Here is a 14747-nt window from a genome sequence, read left to right as displayed (position 1 = left end):
ATGTTCTCTTTAGCAAGGCACTTAACCGTAATTGCTCCTGTAAGTTGCTCTGGATAAGTGTGTCTGCTAAATGACTTAAATGCAAATGTCATGATGATACTTTTTCTTTATATAGTGTTTATAATAAACGTGTAACTTAAAATGTATGTATCACTTGAGTATTCATAAAAGTTCACATAATAGGTTAACTAAATCTACTAAAATGCTTTAGCACTCAATCCAATGTCAGATATATTCTTAATGGGTTAAAAACAGGTAGCAAACATAAGAATGAGATCATGTGTTATGAACAACAAGGACCAGGGCAAAGCTTGATGATTATTCAGAAGTCACTGACTGTATTGTGTAACTGGGGACCAGGGTTATGTCTGTAACTCATTGACTATGTTCAATGTTGCCTTGCAGCCTACAGGACTTTGACCCATAATGCTGCTCTAATTCAATGCCCTAGGGCTTTACAACTGCAGACAGACACTATCATCACACCATGTTTTACTGACTGCCACAGTAGCAGTATAATTACAATGCCTGGAAGCAGCATTTACCACAATATATACACATGGACCAATGAACCCCATAAAAGACCATTATAGCAAAAGGGAGAAAAGAGGCTAAATCGATGGGATCCCTCTCCCAATTCTGATGAACATGCCTCCATAAACATAAGTACTAGTTTGCTGATTATAGATCCCCTCATGGGCCAGCAGTAAGATGACAGTGTCCAGACAGAGCTGTGTGTGTGTGTGAGACTGACTGGCCTGGTAGGGCTGTGGTGGACTGCGCTGCTTCACTGGGCATGCAGGGCCTGGGGCAGGTGCATGCCGGCTCCTGGGGGCAGAGCCTGAGGCCAGCCTTCCTGACCCTGGTGGGTCTGCAGCAGGCGGTAGAGCTGCTTTAGGTGGGTCACGATGTTGTCCTTGATGTCTGGGATGGAGATCTGCAGGCGCACGCTGCCGCTGTCGAAGGAGCGCATGCAGTCACCTGAGAACATCTCAGTGATCATACGTGCTACCACAGGGATGATCTGGAGGGGAGCAGAGCGCCAAAGACATGGCAATTACAGCTAAGGGACTCAACAACAAAACATACACGCTTGAGGGTCAATTCAACATTTTAAAATAATGAAAAACTAATATTTAAAATGAGTTTTCTATGAATCATTGCATCTTGAGACAAAGACAGTCTCGTACCTGCACCATGATGAGCTTCCTCTCCCTGGGTCTGCTGTCAGGCCACTCCTCTCCAAAGCACAGGTTGATGTCGAACTGAGGAGGGCTGGCCGACTGGCCCCTCTGATGGGCTATCACATCTGCACACATCAAACACAAACCCATCACAATCATATCACATAGCAAATCAGACTCACAGCTATAGTACATGCCACACAATACCGCCTAAGGGCCAAGCCAAATACAATATATTGACAAGCAAGAAAGCTGTGTGAAGAGTAGTATAAACCTTGTTGCTGTAGGAAGGTTAGAATCCATCTATGTTAAGAGGATCGTAGTCACTGCTTACCGCTGAGAAAGGACTCCAGACAGAACAGCTTGATCTTCCTCTGCCTCTCTATGAGGTTGGGTGCGTTGGGGTTTGGGGCACAGGGGCCTGACCAGTACACCTTGCACTGGCAGAGGCGGACGGCATAGATGTCATGGCCGCTGATCTCCAGGACAAGGCCTCGGTCCATGACGTCCAGCAGGCGGTTGGTGAAGACCCTCTGTGTGTTGTTGGCGATGTGCTCGGTAGAGGGGAACCTCAGCTGCTCCAGGCTGATAGGGCCAAACAGCTCCTCCTGGTTGACCATGGGGCCCAGGTCCCCGTAAAACAGCCGGCAGCCCTGGGGGTTACTGACCGTCATGGCTGGACACACCTCCTTACCCCGGTACTGGAACTGCAGCTCCAGGTCTGTCACTGAAGGAGAGACAAAGAAACACATGAAATACAGTAAAAGAGTCACTCATTGGTTGTCTGTATGGACAAGATCCTGTGATACTGTATGCAGTCCTAGATTTATCTAATGGAGGAGTTTGTCTGTGTAGTTGTGTTAGTGTACTCACTGGGCAAGGAGCTGATCCACATCTCTGGGGAGGCGAACATCATGTCAGGCATGAGAGGGGGAGGCATGTCCAGTGGGGGAGGGGGGGGCATCTCCAGGGGGGAGGGCTGCATCTCCACATCCAAAGGCTCCTTTTTGGGCCACACTTCAACTGATGGGGGGCAGCTGGGGGGTTGTAGGGGCGATACTGACCCCGGAGGAGACCACATAAGAGCGGGGCTGGTGCCTGTTTAGTTACAGAGAAACACAAAGCATGATTAGCTGACATATCAAAAACAATACTGGGATATTGGAATCAATACTGGGGGTAAGCCAAACAAAAGGGGGTTAGGAGGTTGTTTTTGGACCAGGCAACTTGGAAAACATTATCTAGAGGCTAGATCTGGACTGTTATGTGGTCTATGATAAATGATGTGGTAAAAATCTACAGAAAAACAGTTTTAGAGAGGGACTCAAATAAATGAGAGATATTTGACATGACTAACCATTGGATGTTGGATAAGGAGGGAGGGGCTCTGGGGTATCTGATTCATCTTCATCCCCATCATTTGGTGTCCAAGACCCAGGGTCTGAGGATCCTGAGGAGAGAGAAGAAGAGAAATGAGAAGGAGAGCAAGGGATGCCAAAACTTTAAATAAGTTTAAAAGCTGCTACCAAACCATACAAGTCACTAACTAATCATATATCTACTATGGTTGTATAAATATGATATTTTTATGTCATTGATGGCCAGTTACCTGGGTTACTGAGGGGCTGTGGGATGTCGCAGATGTCATAGATCTTCAGGGGGTTCATGGGGACTTCTTTGGTGCCGTCGTAGACAAGGTTGAACTCTCGGCTCTTGTTGAGGGCGCAGCGGAGCTGAGCTTTCCACTTGGCAGGGTCAGGATCATCAATACCCTCCTGGAACTTTCCTGTCTCTACCGCCCAGGCCTGGTACAGGAGGGGAGAGGAATCAGATGAAGAATACATTCAGAGAAAATAGTTAACATCAACCCTACTTTACTCACTGTTGATCCAGCCACAACCAGTTCACCTGCCAACACATTGGCCCACATGTATTGTTTCAGAAATTGTTACAGAGATGTGCTTTATTCACCTTAAAAATTGTGTTTTCTTCCTCATGCTGGGGGGTGTGCCGTGTAGCGTGTTTCCAGGGGATCCTGAAGCGCTTGTTGTCCCGGTCAATCCACACCAGGCCAAGGTAGAGCCCGCTGTCCACCTGGGCCACTAGCCAGGGCTTGAGCCGGACACGCCGCGGGGTCACCGCCATGCTTACTGTCTGGGGAGGGGGCCACAATGGGCGTGTGAGCCATGACCAGCCTTTCAAAGCACTTCATGGCTACAGACATGAGTGCTACGTGTCGGTAGTCATTTAGGCAGGTTATCTTAGTGTTCTTGGGCACAGGGACTATGGTGGTCTGCTTGAAACATGTTGGTATTACAGACTCAGTCAAGGACATGTTGAAAATGTCAGTGAAGACACTTGCCAGTTGGTCAGCACATGCTTGGAGTATGCGTCCTGGTTATCTGTCTGGCCCTGCGGCCTTGTGAATGTTGGCCTGCTTAAAAGTCATGCTGTAAGGGCATGATGTGGCACAACTTGACTGAGGCAGGCACACGATGACCAACATTATATGGCTATCAAGATTTCAAACACAGACTTGGGCCACTTTGAGAGGCAAACTTTAAAATGTAGTGGCTTCGGGTCAGTCCATTTCATTACTCTACTCAGACCTCAAACGCCCAGAATAACATGCAATTTCACTGATACATTGCTATTGCTAAAGGTCATCCCAAAAGTGCATATGGTTGGTTTTATGATGCTACTGCAATCTGCAGGACATGGTTGTTACACAGGTCAGTTGAGCATGGAACGTAAATAAAGCAATATCCAATGTCACTACATTAATTTAATTGAATGATAACCATAAAGTGGACTTCTTCCTAGCAAACAATCCAATAGGATAGGCTACAGACAATTGTAGCCTATTATTGTCAGATGCTTTTTTTATGTTATACCTGCAACCACTCGCTCGCACAGCAAATTCGAGCAGCATACGAAAGACCAGTGGATACTTTTTCACAAATAAATTGTTAGTAATGATTTCTAATAAATAAAAATCAAGTTACGAACTTTAAACTACTTCATGGTTGCAAACAAACCAAATCTAGGCTACCGCTGCGAAATGTACCTGCAGTTGAACGTGACCAGGAAGTAGGCTACTTTCTATATGGGAGAAAGTAGAACCCCAATCTTCAGGAAAATATTATTCTCCAAAACGTTGGAACTTGTATGTCCTTTGCAATGCAGGTAAATGTATAGATGACCCACGGATACTTCTTATCATAGGAGAACAATTCTGATAATGTTGTTCCGAGCAGGCCGAGCAGTTTATGCCTTTTCCGCTCCCCTTACCGAAAGTCAGGTAGAGCCGTGACGTCACACACGTTTCATTCTGGTACACCTTTCCAGTTTATGCCGCATTAACGTGGTAGTCAGAACAGGGAAACGTGGACATTTCCGATTTGCTAACTGGTTGAACGCGGCACGTGTATAAGTACAACCAGTTAGCAAGTCGGACATGTCAGAGTTTCCTAGATCCGATTAGTACTTGAATGTTGCACCACTTTCGGTGGCGCCTTCTTGTGACCATGATGACCAAATGACTCACAATAGCTGTCAGAATTGTGTTGCCATATTATCTGTAAAATCGCCATATGTAATAACAATGTAGACTCCTATGCTGATGTAAACAAATGTGGTTGTTGTATATAGGCCATATACCACAAACCCCGGAGGTGCCTCATTGCTGTTATAAACTGGTTACCAACATAGTTAGAACAGTACAAATATTTTTTGGGTCATACTGGTGTTATATGGTCTGAAATACCACGGCAATCAGCATTCAGGGCTCGAACCACCAGGTTTATAATTTCATTTATCACATGCCATGTGCCTTTTACGCATTTACACTGACAGTGAGGCGAGGTTCGATAAATCTCGCCTGGGCGCCCATGTAGGTGTGTTTTGCACAGGCTGAAAGTTGATTGCATTCCATTTGGAACCGGGCTGCCTATCGGGTGTGAGCCAGGTGCCCTGTTCAAAGCCCACGGTGAAGTCGGCTCAAAACAAAAGTGAGATAATTAAGCACATGCAAAAGTGATTGCTTTGGATAAAAACGCTTTATCTGCCTTCCCAATGAAAAATAGTTTCGAAAATTCAAACATTTATTTTATGGGAAAGAGATGCTGTAAGTTTCTGGATGATGCATCATGCTGCCTTGTTGACAAAATGACCGAGCGATGATTACTGTTTGATTTGAGAATGTCTCCATCCCCGCTTTCGCCCGATGACATGCCAGGCCTTTGCCCCGTGCCCCGCGGCTCAGCATAATCGAATCCGCACATTGTTAGCCATCAATTACAAGTTATACTGTATACACTTGTTAATGGTACAGCCACACCCAGAAACTACCCATAGGCTAGAAGTCTCCTCGGCAGTGACCTCGTGCGTGTGAATGTATTTATAGGCCAGTAAAATCAGATAGCTTAATTGTGTGTGTGTGTGTGTGTGTTAGGATTAAGGATGTAAGACTGTTGTTGTTCAATTTAAATTGAAAATGCAATTGAAAAGGCATTAATAGCAGGGGAAAAAAGTAATTGGACCGGTTTGCCATTCACTTCTGTACTTTATTCAAATCTGTGTAGGTCTAGTCTACAAGAAAACAATGTTGTCAGTATTTAACTGTTTTGCTTGATCCGTTTAGTTGTCTTTAAATAAAGGTCTCAATCAATGACTGATACATCGCCAAATCTTCAATATTTCTGGGCAATCATGTGTGATAGTGTTAAGTTGCGTCAATTCAAATCTGGTATTAGGAACAAAAGAGGTCAATACACGTCTTCTAAAATAGACTAGTATTTTAATTAATGCAAACCACTTCAATGGTAAATATGATGTTCGTATATACGGGTCCACTGAAATACCACGCAGGGCACTCAGAGAACTGATCCATTGTTCTAAGTTCTTCTTCAAATACTCTGACAGAGATAGTTCCCGCTCCCTGCTGGCCTATCAGAGTAGAGACTGAGCGTGGTTTAGACTTACTCAGCCTATCATTGGCGCACAGGCTGGTCCCAGACCCTTGGCGCTTCACTGTTGCACACTGTTGCCAGGTATAAGTTTGTTATCATCACAACCTGTCCAGAGAGTCGGCACTTTTGCAGTACCCATGTCCTTGAGCGCGGTTTAACAAAGAGACAGTGTTCGTGTATGTGAGACATGTGAGACACAAGTTCTTATCTCCCCCTACTCCCTAACAGCTCCTCACATGAATCACAGCTTGTTATGTGAAACAATTTATATCAGTACAGTACAAACCTATTATGTTTAATCATTAATGCATTCTTTCTAAGCTAGGCATCATCTAGTTATGAGAAAATAGATCCCAACAATAGGGAGGCAGGTGAGGGACATCCCTGTATTATTCTGTAAATCTATATTTTAGTTTTTGCTTGGCAGAGTGCCTCAAACCTGCTCTTTCTATAATGCATTGAAATTACCAAACAAGCAACGGAGTATTCAGGGCCAGGTCATTTCACTGACATCATAGGCAAATGAGGTGGGCCTCTAAACCATGTCTATTGTGCACTTTGAATTTGAGATGGTGATACAGAAAGGAAAAAAAGATAGGACAGTGTAATGTCACCGAATTGTACAGCTAGATGTATCATAAACACATATTATATGCTTTTTCATAGCAAATGTAATATTAGTTATTTACTTCTGATTGGTAAAGCAGTGCTACACATACTAATCATATTCAAGCAAGTGCTGTGCACTTAAATTGGACATGAGTAAAGTACCCTGTTATTGCAAAAGTTGTGTAGAGTCTACTGTACATGGTGGAATGACTAAACTGAGAGCCAGCCATTACTGTATGCAACATTTCGATATGCCCATGTAGGACAACCAGTTCAGCTCATCAAACATTCAAAAATAAAAATAAATATACTAATACGTTTGGTTATACATTTTGGGTATCCCTAAGTGTTCTGCGAGGGCAGTCTGTCCTGCGCGCTCGCGCTCTCGCGCTCATAAAATGTTCTTGTGCTGCAGCAATTGGGGTTTATCTCGACCTGGATCTTGCTGACGATGTGTGAGGTGCAGTCTCTCGGTCAGTGTCTCCAGCAGCTTCTCATCGTTCTGGATGCCCTCCATGAACTCCTCCATGGACAGCTCACCTGGCACACACACACAAACACATCAAAATTAAACCCTGTGGCACAAATAAAATGTGGAACCTGTACGTACATTGAGACGAGGAATCTTAGTATCTTATTACCATCACCACTGATATCGATCTTGTCAAACACCATGTTGGTAATGTCCTCGGCTGACATCTCATAGTTTACTCCATTGATGACATGGATGGACTAGTATGGAAGCAGGAGTTAGAGAGTTTAGAAATATGATTTTATGACATGACTTGTCACTGAAATATAATTCTCAAATATAACCAGTAGGTGTCAGCCAAGACTACCAAATTGCCTGCTATAAATACAGTGCCTTCAGCAAGTATTCACACGCCTTAACTTTTTCCACATTTTGTTGTGTTACAGCCTGAATTTAAAATGAATTACATTTATATTTTATGTCACTGGCCTACACACAATACCCCATAATATCAAAGTGGAATTATGTTTGTAGAAATGTTTACAAATTAATAAAAATGTAAAGCTGAAATGTCTTGAGTCAATAAGTATTCAACCCCTTTGCCATGGAAAGCTTAAATAAGTTCAGGAGTAAAAATGTGCTTAACAAGTCACATAATAAGTTGCATGGACTCACTCTGTGTGCAATAATACTGTTTAACATGATTTTTGAATGACTACCTCATCTCTGTACTGCACACATACAATTATCTGTAATGTCCCTCAGTTGAGCTATGAATTTCAAACACAGATTCAACCACAAACACCAGGGAAGTTTTCCAATGCCTCATAAAGAAGGGCACCTATTGGTAGATGAAAAAAACAAACACACATTGAAAATCCCTTTGAGCATGATGAAGTTAGTTATTAATTATGCTTTGAATGGTTAATCAATAAACCCAGTCACTACAAAATTACAGGCGTCCTTCCTAACTCAGTTGGCGGAGAGGATGGAAACCGTTTAGGGATTTTCACCATGAGGCCAATGGTGACTTTAAAACAGTTACAGAGTTTAATGGCTGTGATAGCAGAAAACTGAGGATGGAGCAACAACATTTTAGTTACTCCACAATACTTACCTAAATGACAGTGAAAAGAAGGAAGCCTGTACAGAATAAAAAATATTCCAAAACATGCATCCTCTTTGCAATAAGGCACTAGTAAAACTGCAAAAAATGTGGCAAAGAAATGAACTTTATGTCCTGAATACAAAGCGTTATGTTTCGGGCAAACCCAACACATCACACCACTAAGTACCACTCTTCATATTTTAAAGCATGGTGGTGGCTGCATCATGTTATCGGTATGCTTGTCATCGGAAAGGACCAGGGAGTTCTTTTTTAGGATAAAAATAAACGTAATCGAGATAAGCACAGGCAAAATCCTAGAGAAAAACCTGGTTGAGTCTGCTTTCCAAAAGACATTGGGAAACAAATTAATCTTTCATCAGGAAGAATAACCTAAAACATAAGGACAAATATACACTGGAGTTGAATGTTCCTAAGTGGCTTAGTTACAGTTTTGACTTAAATCGGCCAGAAAATCTATGGCAAGATGATGATCAACAACCAACTTGACAGAGCTTGAAGAATAAAAAAGAAAAAAAGCGCAGTTGTACGAGATCTTCAGTTTCTTGACAATTTCTCGCATTTCTCGCCTTAATTTCTCAGAACAAGAATAGACTGACGAGTTTCAGAAGAAAGTTCTTTGTTTCTGGCCATTTTGAGCCTGTAATCGAACCCACAATTGCTCCAGATACTCAACTAGTCTCAAGAAGGCCAGTTTTATTGCTTCTTTAACCAGCACAACAGTTTTCAGCTGTGCTAACATAATGGCAAAAGGGTTTTCTAATGATCAATTAGCCTTTTAAAATGATAAACTTGGATTAGCAAACACAACGTGCCATTGGAACACAGGACTGATGGTTGCTGATAATGGGCCTCTGTACGCCTATGTAGATATTCCATAAAAAATCGGCCGTTTCCAGCTACAATAGTCATTTACAACATTAACAATGTCTACACTGTATTTCTGATCAATTTGATGTTATTTTAATGGACAAATAAAATGCTTTTCTTTCGAAAACAAGGAAATTTCTGAGTGACCCCAAACTTTTGAACGGTAGTGTATATATATAGTATATTTCCTGTGCCACTAACCAGGTTTCCATTCAAACTTTTTATGCTAGGAAAGTGCATGTCGGATAAAAATGTCATGACAGGACTGATTGAAACAGAACAGTTTTTAGTAAGATTTCCAAATGTCGACAAAACAAAATAGCTTGACAAGGTGGGATCTTTTTGTGTCAGTAAAATGAATTATGTGAGAAATGACGGTGGAAACGCTTTTATGCGCAAATATTGATATAATATCCATCATATCGTGGTCCTGTGTAGCTCAATTGGTAGAGCATGGCGCTTGTAACGCCAGAGTTGTGGGTTCAATCCCCGGGACCACCCATACGTAAAAATGTATGCGCACATGACTGTAAATCGCTTTGGATAAAAGCGTCTGCTAAATGGCATATTAAGTAAACTTGGAGTCGAGCGATGACATATAGTGTGGTCCTCCCACTACGACTCCTCGGGAAAGCATGCAGTGTACTGTGTTGCTTATTAGGCTACAGATTAAATACATTATGATGAGCTTTGCTCCTTTCCAATTAATATCAAAGGTCTTATTCTGGTGACATGATCACGGACGCTTGGCTGCCGTTTGACATAATGAACTCATCAGGTAGGCTATACACGCGCTCTAGCCAACAGCGCATGCGCACTGAGTGCTGTTGGCTAGAGCGCACATGCCAATATCAGAGCGGGCACACTCGCTATATAAATAATTATTTTTTTTGTGAGAAAACCTTCAGTAGAGTTGAAAATGCGATAGAAACCCATTTCACTTGTGTTTTTTATTCGGTCTTTTAATGTGCACTACGTCATCACGCACCATATTGTTTTTAATAATAATATACCATTTAGCAGACGCTTTTATCCAAAGCGACTTACAGTCATGCGTGCATACATTTTTAAAATTATTATTATTATTATTATTTTTGTGTAGGGGTGGTCCCGGGGATCGAACCCACTACCTTGGCGTTACAAGCGCCGTGCTCTACCAGCTGAGCTACAGCGGATTACAGAATAGTTGCATAAACTCTGTCGCCAATTGGATGGACATCTAGTTTATACCATGATACCCTATATTCTAGATAGAATACAAATACGGTATTTGAAATACCCTAATATCTGAATGGCCACTGTAACGGAAAAACACATTTTTTAAAAACTATTAAACCAAGACAATCTGTGTACAATCGCCTTGATAAGGAGCTATAGCATAGTTTTCACACGAGTTGTTTAGCAACCATTATATACGGATGATCAATTCACTTAAAGCCAGTTTACGATTTTAGGGGAGATCCAATTAGGCCAAATCTCTTATAGAGGTAAAGTTGCCTCAGGCTACCTCAGTTGACAGTAAACCACTGATATTTGCGTCATTTTCAAGTGTGATGTTATATTGATGATAAAAAATCCAGACCCCTCAGTCTAAATGAAAAAATACATGATGCAAAGACAGGTACAGGTACAATTCTGCACCCCCTTGAACTTTGTCACATTTTGTTGCTTTACAAAGTGGAATTGAAATATACTGAACACAAATACAAAGGCAACACGTAAAGTGTTGGTCCCATGTTTCATGAGCTGAAATAAAAGATCCCAGAATGTTTTCTTATGCACAAAAAGGTATGGGCAGGCATAAACTACAAACAACGAACACGATTGCATTTTATCGATGGCTATTTGAATGCACAGAGATACCGTGATGAGATCCTGAGGCCCATTGTTGTGCCATTCATCCGCCGCCATCACCTCATGTTTCAGCATGATAATGCAGCCCCACGTCGCAAGGATCTGTACACAATTCCTGGCAGCTGAAAATGTCCCAGTTCTTCCATGGTCTGCATACTCACCAGACATGTCACCCATTGAGCATGTTTGGGATGCTCTGGATCAATGTGTACGACAGTGTGTTCCAGTTCCCGCCAATATCCAGCAACTTCGCACAGCCATTGAAGTGGAGTGGGACAACATCCCACAGGCCACAATCAACAGCCTGATCAACCCTATGCGAAGGACATGTGTTGCGCTGCATGAGGCAAATAGTGGTCACACTGGTTTTCTGATCCACGTCCCTACTTTTTTTAAAAAAGGTATCTGTGACCAACAGTCATGTGAAATCCATAGATTAGGGCCTAATTAATTTATTTCAATTGACTTATTTCCTTATATGAACTATAACTCAGTAAAATCTTTGAAATTGTTGCATGTTGCATTTATACTTTTGTTCAGTATATTTATCCAACACAACACATCACTGAGTAACTGCCTCCTTATTTTCAAGCATGGTGGTGTCTGCATCATGGTATGGGAATGCTTGACATTGGCAAAGACTGAGGAGTTTTTCCAGGATAAAAAGAAACAGGATGGAGCTAAGCACAGGCAAAGTCCTAGAGGAAAACCTGCTTCAGTCTGCTTTGCACCAGGCACTGGGAGAGGAATTCACCTTTCAGCAGGACAATAACCTACAACACAAAGCCAAATCTACACTGGAGTTGTTTTCCAAGAAGACAGTTAATGTTCCTGAGTGGCCAAGTTACAGTTTCTACTTAAATCTGCTTGAAAATCTATGGCAAGACTTGAAAATTGCTGTCTAGCCATGATCCCCAACACCTTGACAAAGCTTGAAACATTTTGAAAAGAATAATGGGCAAATATTGCACAATACAGGTGTTTGAGTTCAAGTTTATTTTTTACAGGGACAGTGCACATTAATCAACATTTCAGTAAAAGTGCCAGTTTTAGCCAGCCGGCTAATTTTCAACCGCAGTCCCTGGGCAGGTTATTAAAAACAATTACAATAACAATACAGACAAACAATGAGCAGTGAGCACATGCAGAGCAACATAGGACAAGCAACACGTAGCAAGCAGGCAGAGCAATAGCACAAAAAGCAAGAAAATAAAATACATAAAAGCAACAAAGTGTTTACACACCTTACAAGCTACAGACAACAGACAACATGGAAAGCGGCAATACACAGCTAGGGATTATGTTCACAAGTCTGATTGGCCTTTAGCCATGTCTTTATGTTTTTTGTGAAGGTGCGATACGTGGTGCAGTTGTGTGTCTGATGGCAGTGTGTTCCAGACATGGGAAGCTCTCACAGAGAAAGCAGACTGACTAAAGGTGTTTTTCCTTAAGGGAACTATACAGTCACCTCTCATGGCAGACCTTGTGGATCTGCTGCCATGGGCTTTGGTTTTCTGTTTGACAAAAGTTCTAAGTGGAGGGGGAGCCAGGCCATTTAGGATATTGAATACAAGACATGCGTTGGTGTATTGCATAAGATTTTCCCAACTCAGGAGCTCATGCTTTCTGAGGATGTAACAGTGATGATGGCTATTGGCCTTTCTATCAAGCACTTTGAGAACCTATTTATAGACAGACTGAATGGGTTTTAATGTTGTACAGCAAGCTTGGGCCCAACTAGTCAAGCAGTATGTTAAGTGGGGGAGTATCATAGCATTGAAGTGCAGTTTTGCTACTTCTGTAGTCAAAGCTCTTATGACACTTACCCAAGAAGACTCACAGCTGTAATCTCTGCCAAAGGTGTTTCTAACATGTATTGGCTCAGGGGGGTGAATAATTATCTAATCAAGGTATATTAGTGTTTAATTTTTTATTTCGAATAAAAATAAATAAAAAAAGAATTTCTTCCACTTTGACATTACAGAGTATTTTGTGTAGATCATTGACAAAAAATACAATTAAATCCACTTTAATCCCACTTTGTAACAATAAAATGTGAAGAAATCTAAGGGCGGTTTAGACGTTCTATAGGCACTGTATAAACTATGAACATAAAATGATCGCGATAAAAGTAATCTTATGTCATATCAAATGTTTCAAACATGCGTACAACGTAGGCTTTTGAAGCTTCAGATTGGTTTTTCAGGCCAAATAACTGTTTGAATTCGCAAAAGGTGAGCTGTCCAGATGGGCATTCCGTTATGAATTTCCTGTACCACTGATGATTCCCCATAATTTTACTGCCTGCAAACTATTTACTGTACAATTATCTAAATAAAATCTGAGATTTAAATACTAATGGGAAAATCTAAGTTCTGACATACAATTTAGTCTATACAGGGCAGCTTTAGGCTACTTCATGTTTATTGTGAGACCATGCCTAGCAGCTCCTCCACATGACTGGGTTGCTGGCAGGGATGCCGATGTGCCGGCGCTTGTAGTCTGCCTCCCTGGAGAAGCGGTAGCCGCAGGTGGGCTTCACCACCGTGTAGAAGGGCATCAGGGAATTGGAGCCCACGTGGAGCCAAGGCATGGGCTCCAGGCTGCAGGGGGGACCACTGGATGGTTTGGTGGCATGGCCTGGGTGGGTCATGGGAGGCAGCAGGGCCCTCCCATGCTGTCGTCGCCTCCAGGAGAAGACCAGGAGCTCCATCTGCTTGTCCACAACTCTGTTCCTGCTGGCATTGACAGGCAGCAGGGTTTTCAGTGGGTTCCTCAGGACCTGAGGGGATCAAAGGCACAAATATTTTTTAAATAGCTAGGCATCATATCCAGTATGGATTCATATTGTTTTGATTAGGGGGAGGGTATGGCTACCCCAAAATATTTCAGGATATGATTAATTACTGCGGTGAAATGCTGATTAGTACACTATATGACTAAAAGTATGTGGACACCTGCTCGTCGACCATCTGATTCCGAAATCATGGGCATAAATATGGAGTTGGTCCCCCCTTTGCTGCTATAATAGCCTCCACTCTTCTGGGAAGGCTAGATGTTGGAACATTGCTGCGGGGACTTGCTTCCATTGAGCCACAAGAGCATTAGTGAGGTCGGGCACCGATGTTGGGTGACTAGGCCTGGCTCGCAGTCGGCATTCCAATTAATCCCAAAGGTGTTCGATGGGGTTGAGGTCAGGGCTCTATGCAGGCCAGTCAAGTTCTTCCACACTGATCTCTACAAACCATTTCTGTATGAACCTTGCATTGTGCACAGGGGCATTGTCATGCTGAAACAGAAAAGGGCATTCCCTAAACTGTTGCCACAAATTTGGAAGCACAGAATCGTCTAGAATGTCATTGTATGCTGTAGCGTTAAGATTTCCCTTCACTGGAACTAAGGGGCCTAGGCCGAACCATGAAAAACAGGCCCAGACCATTATTCCTCCTCCACCAAAATGTACAGTTGGCACTATGCATTCGGGCAGGTAACACTTCTCCTGGCATCCGCCAAATCCAGATTCGTCCATTGGACTGCCAGATGGTGAAACGTGATTCATCACTCCAGAGAAAGCGTTTCCACTGCTCCAGAGTCCAATGGCGCCGAGCTTTACACCACTCCAGCCGACTGTGAGCTTGTGTGGCCTACCACTTTGCGGCTGA

General features: G+C 42.6%; 2 protein-coding genes across 2 annotated transcripts; both read right to left on the bottom strand.

Moving 5' to 3' along the window:
• Positions 1 to 6: 6 nt before the first annotated feature.
• Positions 7 to 4516, bottom strand: LOC121577631 (interferon regulatory factor 6-like). The gene is made up of 8 exons (XM_041891375.2): positions 4252 to 4516; positions 3156 to 3338; positions 2794 to 2989; positions 2542 to 2634; positions 2058 to 2282; positions 1519 to 1911; positions 1191 to 1309; positions 7 to 1024 (listed from the first exon to the last, which is right to left on the bottom strand). The coding sequence occupies exons 2-8, from the start codon at positions 3327 to 3329 to the stop codon at positions 788 to 790; spliced, it is 1437 nt and encodes a 478-aa protein (XP_041747309.2). The 5' UTR covers positions 3330 to 3338; positions 4252 to 4516; the 3' UTR covers positions 7 to 787.
• Positions 4517 to 7122: 2606 nt separating this feature from the next.
• LOC121578779 (guanylyl cyclase-activating protein 1-like) lies at positions 7123 to 13378 on the bottom strand. Its single transcript, XM_041893160.2, has 3 exons — positions 13229 to 13378; positions 7405 to 7495; positions 7123 to 7303 (listed from the first exon to the last, which is right to left on the bottom strand). The coding sequence occupies exons 1-3, from the start codon at positions 13376 to 13378 to the stop codon at positions 7155 to 7157; spliced, it is 390 nt and encodes a 129-aa protein (XP_041749094.2). The 3' UTR covers positions 7123 to 7154.
• Positions 13379 to 14747: the final 1369 nt, after the last annotated feature.

This window comes from Coregonus clupeaformis, chromosome 12 (genome assembly GCF_020615455.1).
Source record: "Coregonus clupeaformis isolate EN_2021a chromosome 12, ASM2061545v1, whole genome shotgun sequence".
In the NCBI taxonomy this organism is placed as follows: domain Eukaryota; kingdom Metazoa; phylum Chordata; class Actinopteri; order Salmoniformes; family Salmonidae; genus Coregonus; species Coregonus clupeaformis.
Note: the sequence above shows the minus strand (reverse complement) of the source record. Positions and strands in the feature narration are given on the sequence as shown.

Bases quoted from the DNA above. Each gene is read 5' to 3' on its own strand.
- LOC121577631 (XM_041891375.2), bottom strand. From the start codon at position 3,329: ATGGCGGTGACCCCGCGGCGTGTCCGGCTCAAGCCCTGGCTAGTGGCC. The intron at 1,912-2,057 runs GTGAGTACACTA...TCTCTCCTTCAG, and splicing joins GTGGATCAGCTCCTTGCCCA to TGACAGACCTGGAGCTGCAG. The intron at 1,310-1,518 runs GTAAGCAGTGAC...TGATGTGTGCAG, and splicing joins TCTGGAGTCCTTTCTCAGCG to ATGTGATAGCCCATCAGAGG.
- LOC121578779 (XM_041893160.2), bottom strand. From the start codon at position 13,378: ATGGGGAATCATCAGTGGTACAGGAAATTCATAACGGAATGCCCATCT. The intron at 7,496-13,228 runs ACATAAGATTAC...CTTCCATACTAG, and splicing joins TGTTTGAAACATTTGATATG to TCCATCCATGTCATCAATGG. The intron at 7,304-7,404 runs GTAATAAGATAC...TGTGTGTGCCAG, and splicing joins GATCGATATCAGTGGTGATG to GTGAGCTGTCCATGGAGGAG.